The 13,291-nt window shown below is 49.0% G+C and overlaps 1 protein-coding gene across 11 annotated transcripts in view; it reads right to left on the bottom strand.

Moving 5' to 3' along the window:
• Positions 1 to 7,703: 7,703 nt before the first annotated feature.
• Positions 7,704 to 13,291, bottom strand: part of RAP1GAP2 (RAP1 GTPase activating protein 2) — a 270,089-nt gene continuing 264,501 nt past the window's right edge. For all 11 annotated transcript variants that reach the window (XR_002517930.2, XR_002517931.2, XM_017950250.3 and 8 more), the window contains 2 exons: positions 13,053 to 13,091; positions 7,704 to 12,096 (listed from right to left, as the gene is read on the bottom strand). Coding sequence is in view for 9 of the 11 variants with exons in the window: in XM_017950250.3 (XP_017805739.1) it covers positions 13,083 to 13,091 (9 nt within the window). In the remaining 2 variants the exon portion in view is untranslated. The remainder of the gene's footprint in view (positions 12,097 to 13,052; positions 13,092 to 13,291) is intronic.

The following is a 13,291-nucleotide window of genomic DNA, read 5'->3' as shown; positions in this document are numbered from 1 at the left end:
GCAGTGAGCCGAGATCATGCCACTGTACTCCAGCCTGGGTGACACAGCAACACTCCATCTCGAAGAAAAAAAAATTTATATATATATAATTACTGTTTAACTAGAGCCTTCACTGTTCCCATTCTGATGAATGTCAATTCAACCTTTTATCTGCGTATGTGTATTCAACAGGACCAGGTCTGAGCCTCTGCCGCAAGGCTGGGCAGCCTCTCCAGGTGTATATATAATGCTTCTGGTGTATATATAATGCTTCCGGTGTATATATAATTCTACTAGAGTACACAAAAAGAAAAACTCGAAATAATAGAAAGACATACCATTTGTGAATAGGAAGTTTCTATATAATAAAAATGTCAACTCTCCCTCAATTAAAACTTTATTGTGACCCTAAGAAAAGTTCCAAAAAGATTATGGAGAACTGGAAAAGTTGATCTTAATTATAAGATTAGATTAAATCTTGGAATTAAATCTTGGAATTATAAGTTTGCAATAAAATCAAAGAAACAGCGTAAAATGTCCCTAACCTGAAGGTCACATATATCAAGGTTAAAATCATTGAAGGTCCAAAACAATGAAAACAATTGTTTAAACTCACGCGAAGATATATCAACAAATTTCAGATCAATTGTATATACATTCTATTCTCTTACTGTTACTAATAATTTTAAATGGACACTCTTTGTGTTTCCAAGTATACAATCATATCATCTGCATATAATGAAATATTTGCCTTTGGTCTTGCAGGGAACAGGTTTCCTCTACAACATCTTTTAAGTCTTTGATGCTGGCATTGGCATATGCAGATTATAAATACTTCCAGGAAAAAAAAAAAAATCAGCAAAAAAAAAAAAAAATCTCAAGAATCAAAATGGTAATTCTGGATGTTAGAAGATAGCGGAGTGATGCCCTCAAAATTCTGTGGAAATAAATATTTTAAAGACAAAATTTCCAGCCAAACTAGTAATCTAGTGTAGGGGAGAATAGAGACGTTTTCAGATGTGAAAGGACTCTACACATTTGTCTTCCATCCTTCCTTAAGAAGCTACTGGGGGACGAACTCCAGCAAAACTCGGGAGTAAGTCAGGAACAAGGAGTTCACGGCATCCAGAAAATCGCAGATGTTACCCACAAAAGAAGTCTGGGGAATACAGCTGTGCTGAGCAGGCCTGGAAAGCAACCAGGCCACATTGAAACAAAAAGAAATCAGGCTCCAGTGAGTTTGGTACCAGGAAAAAAGTAGCCCTCATAGAACAGAAGGGAAAAAATGAGGCTGTGTATATGAGGAAGAAGGCAAATTAAAGTGAAGGTAGTTAGTCATTCCAGGGAAAACATAAAGTTGTACAAGAAAGGACATAAAATTCCACTTAGTTTTATAGTAAACAAGATTTATATCATTATAATGACCAGTATACTGACTGCCATATAACTCAAACTATTGTTATATTTTGGGAAGATGACGAAAGGGAACAGGGTTAAGAGAACTAATTCCATCACTGGTCGTTCAAGAAATGCAAATCAAAACCACAATGAGATACCATCTCACACCAGTTAGAATGGCGATCATTAAAAAGGAAACAACAGATGCTGGAGAGGATATGGAGAAATAGGAACGCTTTTACACTGTTGGTGGGAGTGTAAATTAGCTCAACCATGTGGAAGACAGTGTGGCGATTCCTCTAGGATCTAGAACCAGAGATACCATTTGACCCAGCAATCCCATTACTGGGTATATACCCAAAGGATTATAAATCATTCTACTATAAAGACACATGCACACGTACGTTTATTGTGGCACTGTTCACAATAGCAAAGACTTGGAACCAACCCAAATGCCCATCAGTGATAGACTGGATAAAGAAAATGTGGCACATATATACCAGGGAATATTATGCAGCCATAAAAAAGGATGAGTTCATGTCCTTTGCAGGGACATGGATGAAGCTGGAAACCATAATTCTCAGCAAACTAACACGGGAACAGGAAACCAAACACTGCATGTTCTCACTCATAAGTGGGAGTTGAACAGTGAGAACAATGGACACAGAGAGGGGAACGTCGCACACAGGGGCCTGTCGAGGGGTAGGGGGCTGGGGGAGGGATAGCATTGGGAGAAATACCTAATGTACAGGTTGGTGGGTGCAACAAACCACCATGGCATGTGTATACCTATGTAACAAACCTGCACGTTCTGCACATGTACCCCAGAACTTAAAGGATAATTTAAAAAAAAGAAAGAAAAGAAAACGTTGTATATATAACCATGGAATACTACTCAGCCATATAAAAAGGACAAAATATGTCTTGTGCAACAACTTGGATGGAGCTGGAAGCCATTATTCTAAATGAAATAACTCAGGAATGGAACACCAAATACCAAATGTTCTCACTTAGAAGTGGGAGCTAAGCTATGGGCACGCAAAGGCATACAGAGTGGTATAGTGAGCTATGTAGACTAAGAAGTGGGAGGGTGAGAGAGGGGGTAAGGGGGAAAATACTACGTATTTGGTACAATATACGCTACCTGGGTGATGGATGCACTAAAATCTCAGCCTTCATGACTATGCCGTTCATCCGTGTAACCAAAAACCACTTGCACCCCAAAAGCTATTGAAATTTTTTTTAAAATGTCAACTAAAATGCTCTGGTGCATAGAAAAATGTTCTTATAAGTTCTTGTGCTATACCATTTAATTTTTTTTTTTGTTTGTTTTATTGAGGTACAATTGACAAAATTGTATAAAAGTCATCAGGAAACAAAAGTCAGTAGAAGCTTTCGCAATGTCAGTTTTACTTTTGCATCACTGCTACTCTTCCCATGTTCATGAAATGATCAGGTATTTTTAGGTTATCAGCATAACCCAGGTTTCCGTACACCCCTTTTGTCTTTAATAAACAGGGTTCCATAGTAGACACCTACTGGGAACACGCTAGCTCACAAGAACCTTTTAACTGCCCCCCATCACCCATGGGGCTATCTGTGGCACCCACAAGTCCAGTCCACTGGGTGGAGTTGATCGGAGTAGGAGGTCATCACCTGACCCTCTTGGGCTGATCAGAGTCTCCCTCATGGAACTCAGAAATAGAACCAGACACTGGCCCTGGACTCCCTCCTAAATGAGGGAGATGTGGACTCATGTGTTACAGAAGGGCTCTAGCCAGAGAAACTGCAAAAGCTGCTCTGTTAGTCTGGGTCCAATCAGGAGAGAGAAGCCACGCAGTAACTTGAATAGGAAGGTTTCATATCAAAAATTCTTAACCATAGCGGGGGACTGGAGTACTGTGGGATTGGCTACTAATAAGCGAAGACAACTTGAACAAATACAGGAATAGCGGGAATAAGGAGCAGCCTCCACCCCTAAGGCTGAGATAGAGTACCCAAGGAAGAGCTGCCCGCCCCCACTGCCAGGACTACGATCCAGCCCTGGATGGCCTTGGGTCACTGGGTGGAAAAGTCACTGTGGTTCCCCACCAGGGAAACATACTGGAAACCCACCCTCTGTTCACGGGGAGGTGTCTCACTGGAGGTACTCTGCTGCAAGACCACCAGGGCACTTTGGTGGGAACCAGCTGACGGGAAGGGTTTGCTGGCAGGAGAAGCAGCTAGCCACTGGGTGCTGCCATCTGTCACGCCCTGCAGGGAATGGGTGCTGGAGAGGCTGTGTGCCCTGAAAGAACCTGGTGCTGGCAGAGGTGCCCACCCTGCAGGAACCGGACCCCCAGATGCAGCATGTGCTACAAGAGCCAAGTGGGCATTAAGAGGTTGCCAAGCAAGCACTGGAGAACCAGGAGATGAAACTCTGTCCCTCCTGCAGTGTCTCTCTGGCACCCTCTACTGACAAAGCGTAACATGATACCAGCTGACAAAGGAAACATATTGAAGGGCCCAGATCCATTTTCACAGTCCAGACAGTGAAGGGGAAATTTGGTGCTGAGATCGGCTCAGCTGGTCCTCCAGGAAAGAATAAAGCTAAACAAAAAGTCATCCCAAATCCATAAAGACAATACCAACAACCAATAGAAAGAAAATAAATACAGAGAAGCACAGAGAAAAACAAAAAGTACAGGGGGAAAAAAAAAAACAGAAAGCAGAGGCAAGAGACAGCCTGAGGGCTGGCAACCTTTGCTGTCCTTCATGTGGTACAGATGCATCCCTGTCCTTTGATTCCAGGAGGCACTCCTGTATCTTTTTAACAGATGCTCCCCTTTTTGGCTTAAAGTAGTTTGAGCTCGGTTCAACCCCTGCAACAAAGTCATGGTAGTTAATACTAGCTGGCAATAAAAAGTCACTAAATTAAAATCTTAGATAATGTTATCGCTGCTGAGTCCTTGTAATAGGTTACAGTTGTCTCTGCTGGAGTTTTATCCTTCCTAGTTTTTAGAAACTCTCTTAGTGGAAAATTCTGTAACTAAAAAAGGTAAAATCCTCTCCATTACATTCACTATTGCACTTTCAGTGGCATAGGTGGATTTCACCTGGACCCCATCGTCCATGTTCCCTGGATTTTCCCTCGTATTTCTTACTAGTGATAAGTTCTTATAAAACCCAGCAATCAGCATTTTAGAACAAGGCCATAAGGACTTCCTTGCTGGTCTCATATTTAATTTTTTAATGGAATGTCTTGCAGGAGGATCCATAAAATTCATTTGACCCAATAATTTGAGCAAGCGTTCTACCATCTTTCTTATGAAGCGTCTGTGCCTTTCCTAGAACAGTCTCACTGGTGTGTGTGTAATCATTCATTTGTACATTTGTATGTGGAGCTGGTTATGTTGCAGCTTGTTTTTATTAGTTTTTTGATAGGAGCTGTTTTATTATTTCACTTGATGGAGTCAACTCATCAACTCATTCTTTTTTTTGTTTATTTATTTATTTATTTATTTATTTATTTTTGAGACGGAGTCTCGCTCTGTCACCCAGGCTGGAGTGCAGTGGCGTGATCTCAGCTCACTGCAAGCTCCACCTCCCGGATTCAAGCAATTCTCCTGCCTCAGCCTCCCGAGGAGCTGGGATTACAGGTGCCCGCCACCACGCCCAGCTAATTCTTTGTATCTTTAGTAGAGACGGAGTTTCACCATGATAGCCATGGCTGGTCTTGAACTCCTGACTTTGTGATTCACCCGCCTCAGCCTCCCAAAGTGCTGGGATTACAGGCGTGAGCCGCTGCGCCCAGGCTCTTTAGCTTATCTGCTGTAACTACTAGATGATTTTGGCTTTAACACATTAGCGACAGGGACGCTTTTCATGCACGCGTGTTCGCAATGGCTCTTTCCAGCAGCTATATTCTGTTCCTGGGTTGCTGGTAGATTTCCGCAGTCTCACGTCACATCTGATCATTTGTATCGGTTTGGGGAAAGAGGCTTTATCTCTGTTTTCATTTTTAACTTAATTTTTAGTTCTTTCAGGATCTGAGTTTTTCTTTTCACCAAATTTCTTCTGTTTCCTGCATGATGCTCATCTTTCCTCCCAGGGTTTCTGATGACAGGATGCCCGCGTCATTCCCACAACCGTAATACATTTCAGCCTTAAACTATTCCCAGAAAATTTCATATTTTATGTACCTTTCTCTATTTGGTTCTCTCCAGTGATTCCCTTTCCTTTTCCTGCAAGATCCTATGTCTTGCTGGGAAGATGCTCTTCCAGATTGTGATGAGGATAAAAAGATTCCCTTACATAGGGGATGGTTGTCTCTCGGGTCCCCTGTCTCACTGGGCTTGAGATTTACCGTCATAGGAGACAGGATTATATAGAGACTGCAAACTGGATCAGTGGTTCCCAAAGTGAACGGAATGCTGCAGCGGAATCCCCCATATGCTTATTTAAAATGCCGATTCCTGGGCCCCACGCAGACCCGTTAATCTCTGCAGTAGTGCCTGAAATCTGCATTTTGACAATATCTCCAGGTAACTTCTATGCACCCGAAAGCTGAACTGCTAGAAAAGAAGGTCTGTCTCCAGGGGGGGAGCAGTATCTGTTCTGCAGGGCAGGGGATGGTCTGAAGTTGAGGGTGGCCGTCTGCAGCTACTGCAACAGGTATCGCTGCTGCCTGAAGAAATAGCGATCTAGCGTCTCCTTCCCAGGATCCTTGCCCTAAGGTGTCAACATGATGTCTCAGTCTTCCTCTTCAGAACTTAACTCTGGTTTTCATAAACAGCAAGTGCCATAATCACCAGGTGTACCATTCCGTGGTTGAGGGTTTGGGTGGACTCCACAAATCCCCATTTCAAATCGAGAAGGCCACTGGGGTCACTGGAACCAGCCATAGAGCCCCACCAGGCCGGCAGAGCAGCACCATCTCACCAGAACCAGCTATAAAATCAACACCTCATTCCCCCAGGAAATGTAAGAGGAGGACAGTCTCCACGAAGGAGGGAGGACATTTGACTTTTGCAGTGGTGAATTTTACACGTCCACTTGACTGGGCTAAGGGATGCCCAGAGAGCAAGCAAAACATTTCTGCATGTGTCTGAGGGGCTTCCAGAAAAGATGAGCCCTTGAACCAGTGGACGGAGTAAATAAGACCCACCCTCACCACTGTGGTTGGGCATCATCCAGTCTGATGAGGGCCTGACACAAAAAAGTGGAGGAAAGGCAAATTAGCTCTCTCCGCTCGAGCCGTGTGGAGATCCACCTTCTCCTGCCCTCGGGGGTCAGTGCCCCTTGTTCTCAGGTGCTCAGACTTAGACTGGGACTTACGCCACCAACCCAGCAGTACTCGAGCTTTGAGTTGGACTAGAACTACAGCCAAGCCAGCCTTCCTACAAACTGCTCCCACTCGATGACCACGTCTGACAGGGAGGGTAATTTAAGACTCTCTTGTGATATGCGGGGCTCCTCAGGTGATGGCTTTGGCTAGGCCTGGTGGCCTTCCTGAACTTTTTTCTTTTTGTTTGTTTGTTTGAGACAGAGTGTCACTCTATCGCCCAGGTTGGAGTGCAGTGGTGCTATCTGGGCTCACTGCAACCTCTGCCTCCTGGGTTCAAGCAATTCTCCTGCACCAGCCTCCCAAGTAGCTGGGATTACAGGCACGCGCCACCACACCCGCTAATTTTTTGCATTTTAGTAGAGAGGGGGTTTCACCATGTTGCCCAAGCTGGTCTTGAACTCCTGAGCTCAGGTGATCTGCCCATCTCGGCCTCCCAAAGTGCTGACATTATAGGCGTGAGCCACCGCGCCCGGCCTTTTTGTTGCTGCTGTTGTTTTGAAACACAGCCTCAGTCTGTTGCCCAGGCTGGTGTGCACTGGCGTGTTCACAGATCACTGTAGCCTTGATTTCACAGGCTCAAGTGATCCTCCCATCTCAGCCTCCTAAATACCTGGGACCACAGGTACGCGCCACCTGCCCAGCTAATTTTTTAGCCTTTTTTTGGGTTTTGGTGTTTTTTTTTTTTTGTTTTGTTTTTTTTTTTTTTTTTTTGGTACACATTGGCCCTCACTATGTTGCCCAGGCTGGTCTCAAATCCTTAGGCTCAAGAGATCCTCCTGCCTCAGCCTCCCAAAATGTTAGGATTATAGGTAGGAGCTACCATGCCTGGCCACTTTTCTAATTGTCGTCAGTGTTTTAAACATCAACAGTTAATGTACATGTTTAAAAATACGTTTCAGGCTGAAGTAACATATCTATTGGCCAGAGAATATGCAACTTCCAGTGAACTGAAAAGTGACCCCCAGGCCCAGGGCCCCATGCAAAGAAGTCTGAACACTGATGGACACAAAATATGTTATTTATTGTCAATTTCTGCAAAGACACATTTAAGCAACAAAATATACATTTGTCAACCTTTTAGAATTTGTTTTGTACATTAACAAATACAATGTGCTACCATAGCAATAAATTAAATGTACATTATTTACATTACATAGGCAGTTGGGGTCTACGAATCACCTCCTCACTAAGAGGAAAGAAAGGAAAGTCGTCGTCACGTGGAGCATCACTTCCAAGCCACAGTTCTTAGGTTCGACCACAAAGGGGAATCTGCACACTCACACGCCAGCAGTCCCCGAGCTGGAGTGCCCAAGGGTAACACCCAAGACAAGAGAGAGCTGCACGCATGCTAAGGGGCAGGAAGGGGGGTTCACGCTGCCAAGCAGAAATGTCACAAAATCAAAGACGATGGCAATTAAATTCCAGTCTTCCAGCCAAATGTCCCCCTCCCAGGGCTGGTAAGGCACAGGACAGAGCCGCTGCCACACAGCCTCTCACTCGGCAGGGCCCTGCTGCCCTTGGCCCTAGTGGGGCTTGTCTTCCCCGTCCCAAAGGGGCACACGGTCCAGCTGAAGGGAGGGAGACATGGGATCGGGGTGGACAAGGGGCTGGCGGTAAAACAGAGCTTGGTAAAAGAACACCCCAGCCAGCCCCACCAGGCTGCAGGATCAGCCTTGGCAAACTTTACTGGCCTCCCCTTGCCTCGATAAGGGGTAGCTAGAGGCTGGGGGAGGAGCCGAGGGGTCCTGAGCATGGCTGACTGGCCTGGTCCCTGCTGGCCGCCTGTAGCCATGAGATCGACTCGAACCCCCGACTGCTCAAAACAGATCCGTCTCTACTGACTTCGAAAGCAATAAGAAAGGTAGTGTTTGAGTTGGCACCTTAAAGGGTCAGGGGAGGAAAGTAAAAGAGGCTCTTGTCCTGCCTTGTCACGGGAGCCTGGGTTTCTATTAACCACCTTCGTTTAAGAATCAGGGAGAAATGAAGAGTTTTTCTTTGACCACTTTTCCTCTTAATTTAGGAAAAAGGAAGCTTTTCTTCCTAAATTAAGGAAACAGCATAAGGGTTGGTGAACAGCATCTTTTTCCCCGGCTTCCACCCCCATTACACGCTGGAGCTGAAGAACCGATCCCACTGAGGAACAGTTCACCGAATCCCTTTCCCTCCTCGCTTTCTTGATTCAAGCTGCATCCAAAGCCCAAGGGTCTTCACTGAAAAATCCAAGAGACTCTCCCTTCTGATGAAAAAGAGCAGAAACTGAGGCCTCACCAGCATCCTTGACTGCTCACCTCCAAGCCAGTGCCAAGGCAGCAGCTCACTGGTTTCCCCAAAACCCAGGGCCCCAGGGAACGCAGCCACTTTTCAACCAACCATGTAGGTGGTGCAGAGGAAGGGACTCTGGGTTGAGGGTTCTAATCCCAGCTTTGCCACCAGCCAGCTGTGTGACCTCAAGCAAGTCTAAGATTTCTCATCTGGACGATGACATGGTTGGATGAGATGCTAAAAGGAACCAGCAGGCTTGGGTGTTGAGATGATATGCTGACAAAGCTGAACCACTGAATCTTTTTCAAGAAACGGCATTTTTACATTAATTGGCATAGACAGACACTCTCGTCAAGACCTATCGCGAGCTTTTCTGCACCTGTTTTTAAGCATCAGCTGAGCTGGAGGTATATGGGTGGCCCCACGGTGCCTGAAAAGTAGTTTCTTCAGGGAGTCAGGCAGTTCCCAGAGCCAGAGATGTGTCCCGGAAAACACCCCCTCGTGGAGATCACAGTGGAAACGCCTCGAACACCAGCAGGAGCACCATCTAGATGAGCCTAGTCACAAGGCCCAATGAGGCTTGAGCAAATCTTTGAGCCCCAAGACTGGGCGCAGCATAAAAGGAAAGATATTTTAGATCAGAACAGATGTAGGGACAGCGTGGGGGGCGGGGAACAGCCCTCCAGGAACGCGAGCTGCCTGTCGCATGGTCTAGAGGAGCGAGGGGAGGCTGGGCCATCGTTGTTCTCCTCCTCCCTCTCGGCACTGGCACCCTGGGTGGGCTGGAAGTGCACACTCTGGAAGTCACAGGATGGAGCTTCTAGAGACAGTGGGGCGTGGCCGGAGGGAAGAGGCATTTGGGATCCTGTTCAGAGCAGTCCAATAGCAAACCAGGGGTGAAGACCCCATCTCAGGTCTGTGCTTCTCTGAGGGCCACCCAGCCATCCTGCCTACCAGCTCAGAGACAGGGACAAAGCCCTCCAAGGAGGCAGCAGGTGGCAAGGGTCAGCCAGTGCAGTGGGGACAGGCAGGTGTGGGATTCCCAAATGGGACAGCGTGGTGACAACCTGGAAACCCCAGGGAACCCCAGATGGCAATGTGACATGGCCCATCCACCAAGCAACTGTAATGCTGGCTTCCCAGAGAGGCAAGCCAGAGCCCTGCATACCCAGAGAGGCAAGCCAGAGCCCTGCATACCCAGAGAGGCAAGCCAGAGCCCTGCATCTGTTCTTAAAGAAATGCAGTTTGACCTTTCCAGAGTCTCCAGAAGCCCAGCCAACAAAACACGGCCAGAATGTACGGGCCTCGTTCCAGCAGTAAGGGCTGCTATGGTGACTTTTCATAAAAGCTAAACAGATAGATATTTTATTGACCTTCTAACAAGAATAAATTTTACTAGACTAGTACTTTGGGTAAAGTGCTAGTGAAGGGAGAGCTCCTCTCCAACCTGCAAACAGGATTCAATCATTCCCACACACATGGCGGGGAGGAAGGATCACAAGGTTGCTCGAATGGCAGAAGCTATGGGGAAAATTTCACAATGTCAGTTAAAAAAAAAAAAAATGTAGTATTTATATCTTGGGCATAGGTCCAGATCCTTACAGGAAGAAAGCATTCGGCTGGAAATTCTTGTCATCGGTCATGGGGCAGGTGCCCAGCCAGTGTCACTCCGCAGCCCTGTCTGCACTGAAAGCTGCTCTTCAGGCTCATTTTACCTGGAGGACGCCCACCTTAACCCCAGCCCAGGCCCATGAGCAGAGAAGCCCACGGTGCTGCAGACTCGGAAGGGGGAGAAGCCAGGAGGGGCTGTCCTTGGAGGTGAGCTGGCTGTCCCAGCAAGGGGGCTCTGCTGAAGGTGGGAGTGGCAGGTGGGTCACAGGGTCTGAACCACACCCAGATGGGGCCCGGGTTGCAGGAATCCTTCAGATGTGACAGCTGCCTACAGACCTGCACCTGGAGCGGGGAATAGGATTGGGGGGTTGAGTCCCAGATGCAGCTGCCAAAGGGCACAGTAGCTGGACAAGGCCCCAGGGCCAGGCTGGGCCCCCCAAGACTCCAGGGGCATAAGCTGCTGAGGGCAACTGTGCCCCTTCCCCACCCAGGGGCCTGATCAGAACCCGAAAGTCATCCCCCACCTCACCTCTCCCCTGGCGTATGTGGGGAGGGGAGGTAACTGCGTCTTCCTTGAATTTCCACTGTCAGCAGAGACCTGGGCTCCGGCCTGGCCCTCAGGCCCTGAGGTTCTCCTCAACCAACACAGCAGCATCCCAGCACTGGCTCCTTCGCTCTCCCTGAATTCCTTCTCACTGCTGGCTTCCCACCCCTTTGTGGGAAAAATACCTCCTCAAAGGGAAGAGACTGCCTCAGGACTGGCTCCCCCCACAGCAGCCATAATCAGGAGAAACTGGGTGGAACCCAGAGTTCCTGCCACAGTCCAGGAAGTGTCCCGGCCCATCCAGCTCTGTCTCTGAGCTTGAACTGGCTGGAGCCCCGCTCACAGTACACTGGCAGCAGGGGCGGCGCAGCCCTGGGTCTACGTCAGCAGATGGGAAAGATGCTCAGCACAGAAGCAGATAGACAGTTTAGAACTCCAGAGATACGGGGGCAACAGCGCCGAATTTTATCAGGATGGCCTCAAGGATGCTACGAATCTTGGCTCCTGGGAACATGACGCCTCCACCACCAAGTGCATTCCCGGTAGTAAAGCCTACCGCATCCGAGAAGGCACTGCCCCATGGCCAAGACCCTCACCGAGGCTCTGCTCCCGCCCCCAACTCCGTCTCTGAGGCAGACCAGCTCCCCAGTCACTGCTGAGCTCCCCCGAGATCCCCCTTTGCCCAACTCTCTTTTCCTCTCCAGGCTGAACAGGATGATAAACGACCCGGACATCACACTGGGAGGTCAGGAGCGGGAGGAACTGAGGAAGAAGGCCTCGCCCAGAGATGGGAGGTGCTGGGAGGGCATGTAGATGAGAGTGGAGGCAGGGTTGTGGCCAGACTGGGACACCGGGACCGACAGCACGTCTGTGGGCAGGTGGCCGGGGGGCGGCGGGGCTGGGACTGTCAGGGTCATCGGCGGCACTCCCAAACTGCTGGAACAGGAGCCTTTTCCAGGACAGAAGAGGGGCTTCCCTGAGGAGACAAGGAGGAAGGAGGCGATGAGCGAGCATTCCGTACAGGAAGGAGGGGACGATGTGGACGCCGGGAGGAAGGGGTGGGGAACACGCCTGCCATGGCTACAGCTCACTGGATACACTTAGGAGCAGGAGGGCACCCGACGTAAGGGGGCTCCACCTTGCGTGGCCCGAGAAGCCGCGCGTAGCCACGGCTTTGGTGGGCAGTGGCGTCCGGAGCGCACGATGGGAGCCGGGGGTGAAGGTCCACATGCCCATTTGTCTTCTGCTTTCTCATAAATCAGGTTGAACATAAAGTGGGTTTGGTTGTACCCTCCCCTTGGCTCCAGCTGTGACTCCAATCCCTGGAACCCCATGTGGGGAGAGGGCTGGGGGCTCAGATGGGTCTCTGGTGACTTCCCCAGCAGAAATCCAGGCCTTGATGGGGGCAAGCTAGACCCAGGGCCGCTCTGCTGAAACCGCGTGGCCCCTCAAAGCAGGCAGGGGCAGAAGCCTCCTGGGGTGGTCCCTCACAGTGCTGACTGTCAGGGGCATCCCCCAGCAGGGAGGGAGGACACACCTCAGCCCAGGGCCTCCGCCAAAGACACAAGGAGGGAACAGCTGCCTGAGGGCAGGGGAGCAAGGCGGCACTCAGGAACTCCTCCCTCCTGGGTCAGAATCGGGCTTGGGCAACTCCCCTTCTGCCTGCGGGAACCAGACGCCATCAGTGGGAGGGAGGCCTATCTAGTGCGTCTGGTCCAGTGTCACTGGGAACCCCCTTTCCATGTGCACACAGGCCATCTGCCCCTCCTTTCCTGCTGCAGGTCTTCAGGGGCGAGGCAACTCTTTGGACCTCCCCAGCTGGCGGCATCTCTCCGGCCATTCTGAGGTTACGAGGCCACTAGTACCCCGATGTAAAAGAAACACATGTCCCCCCCTCACAGCCACAGCAGGACAAACATTCACTCAACCCACCTGGGACAGGCGAAGGACTCCGCTTTCAGATTAGTGACCCTGTTTCAACAAAAATCCATACCGGAGTTTAAAATAAATAACCAGACAGCACAGGCCCCTTCCGCGGCGGCTCTGTGCACGCAGCTCTCGACAGTCTGGCGAGCTCAGGAAGGGACTCGGGACCCCAGGAACCAGCCCTTCCCACCTCACATCTGGGCCTGGAGCTCTCGACAGTCTGGCGAGCTCAGGAAGGGACTCGG

This window comes from Papio anubis, chromosome 17, assembly GCF_008728515.1.
Source record: "Papio anubis isolate 15944 chromosome 17, Panubis1.0, whole genome shotgun sequence".
NCBI lineage: Eukaryota > Metazoa > Chordata > Mammalia > Primates > Cercopithecidae > Papio > Papio anubis.
The sequence above is the reverse complement of the archived record's forward strand: the minus strand, read 5'-3'. Positions and strand labels throughout refer to the sequence as shown.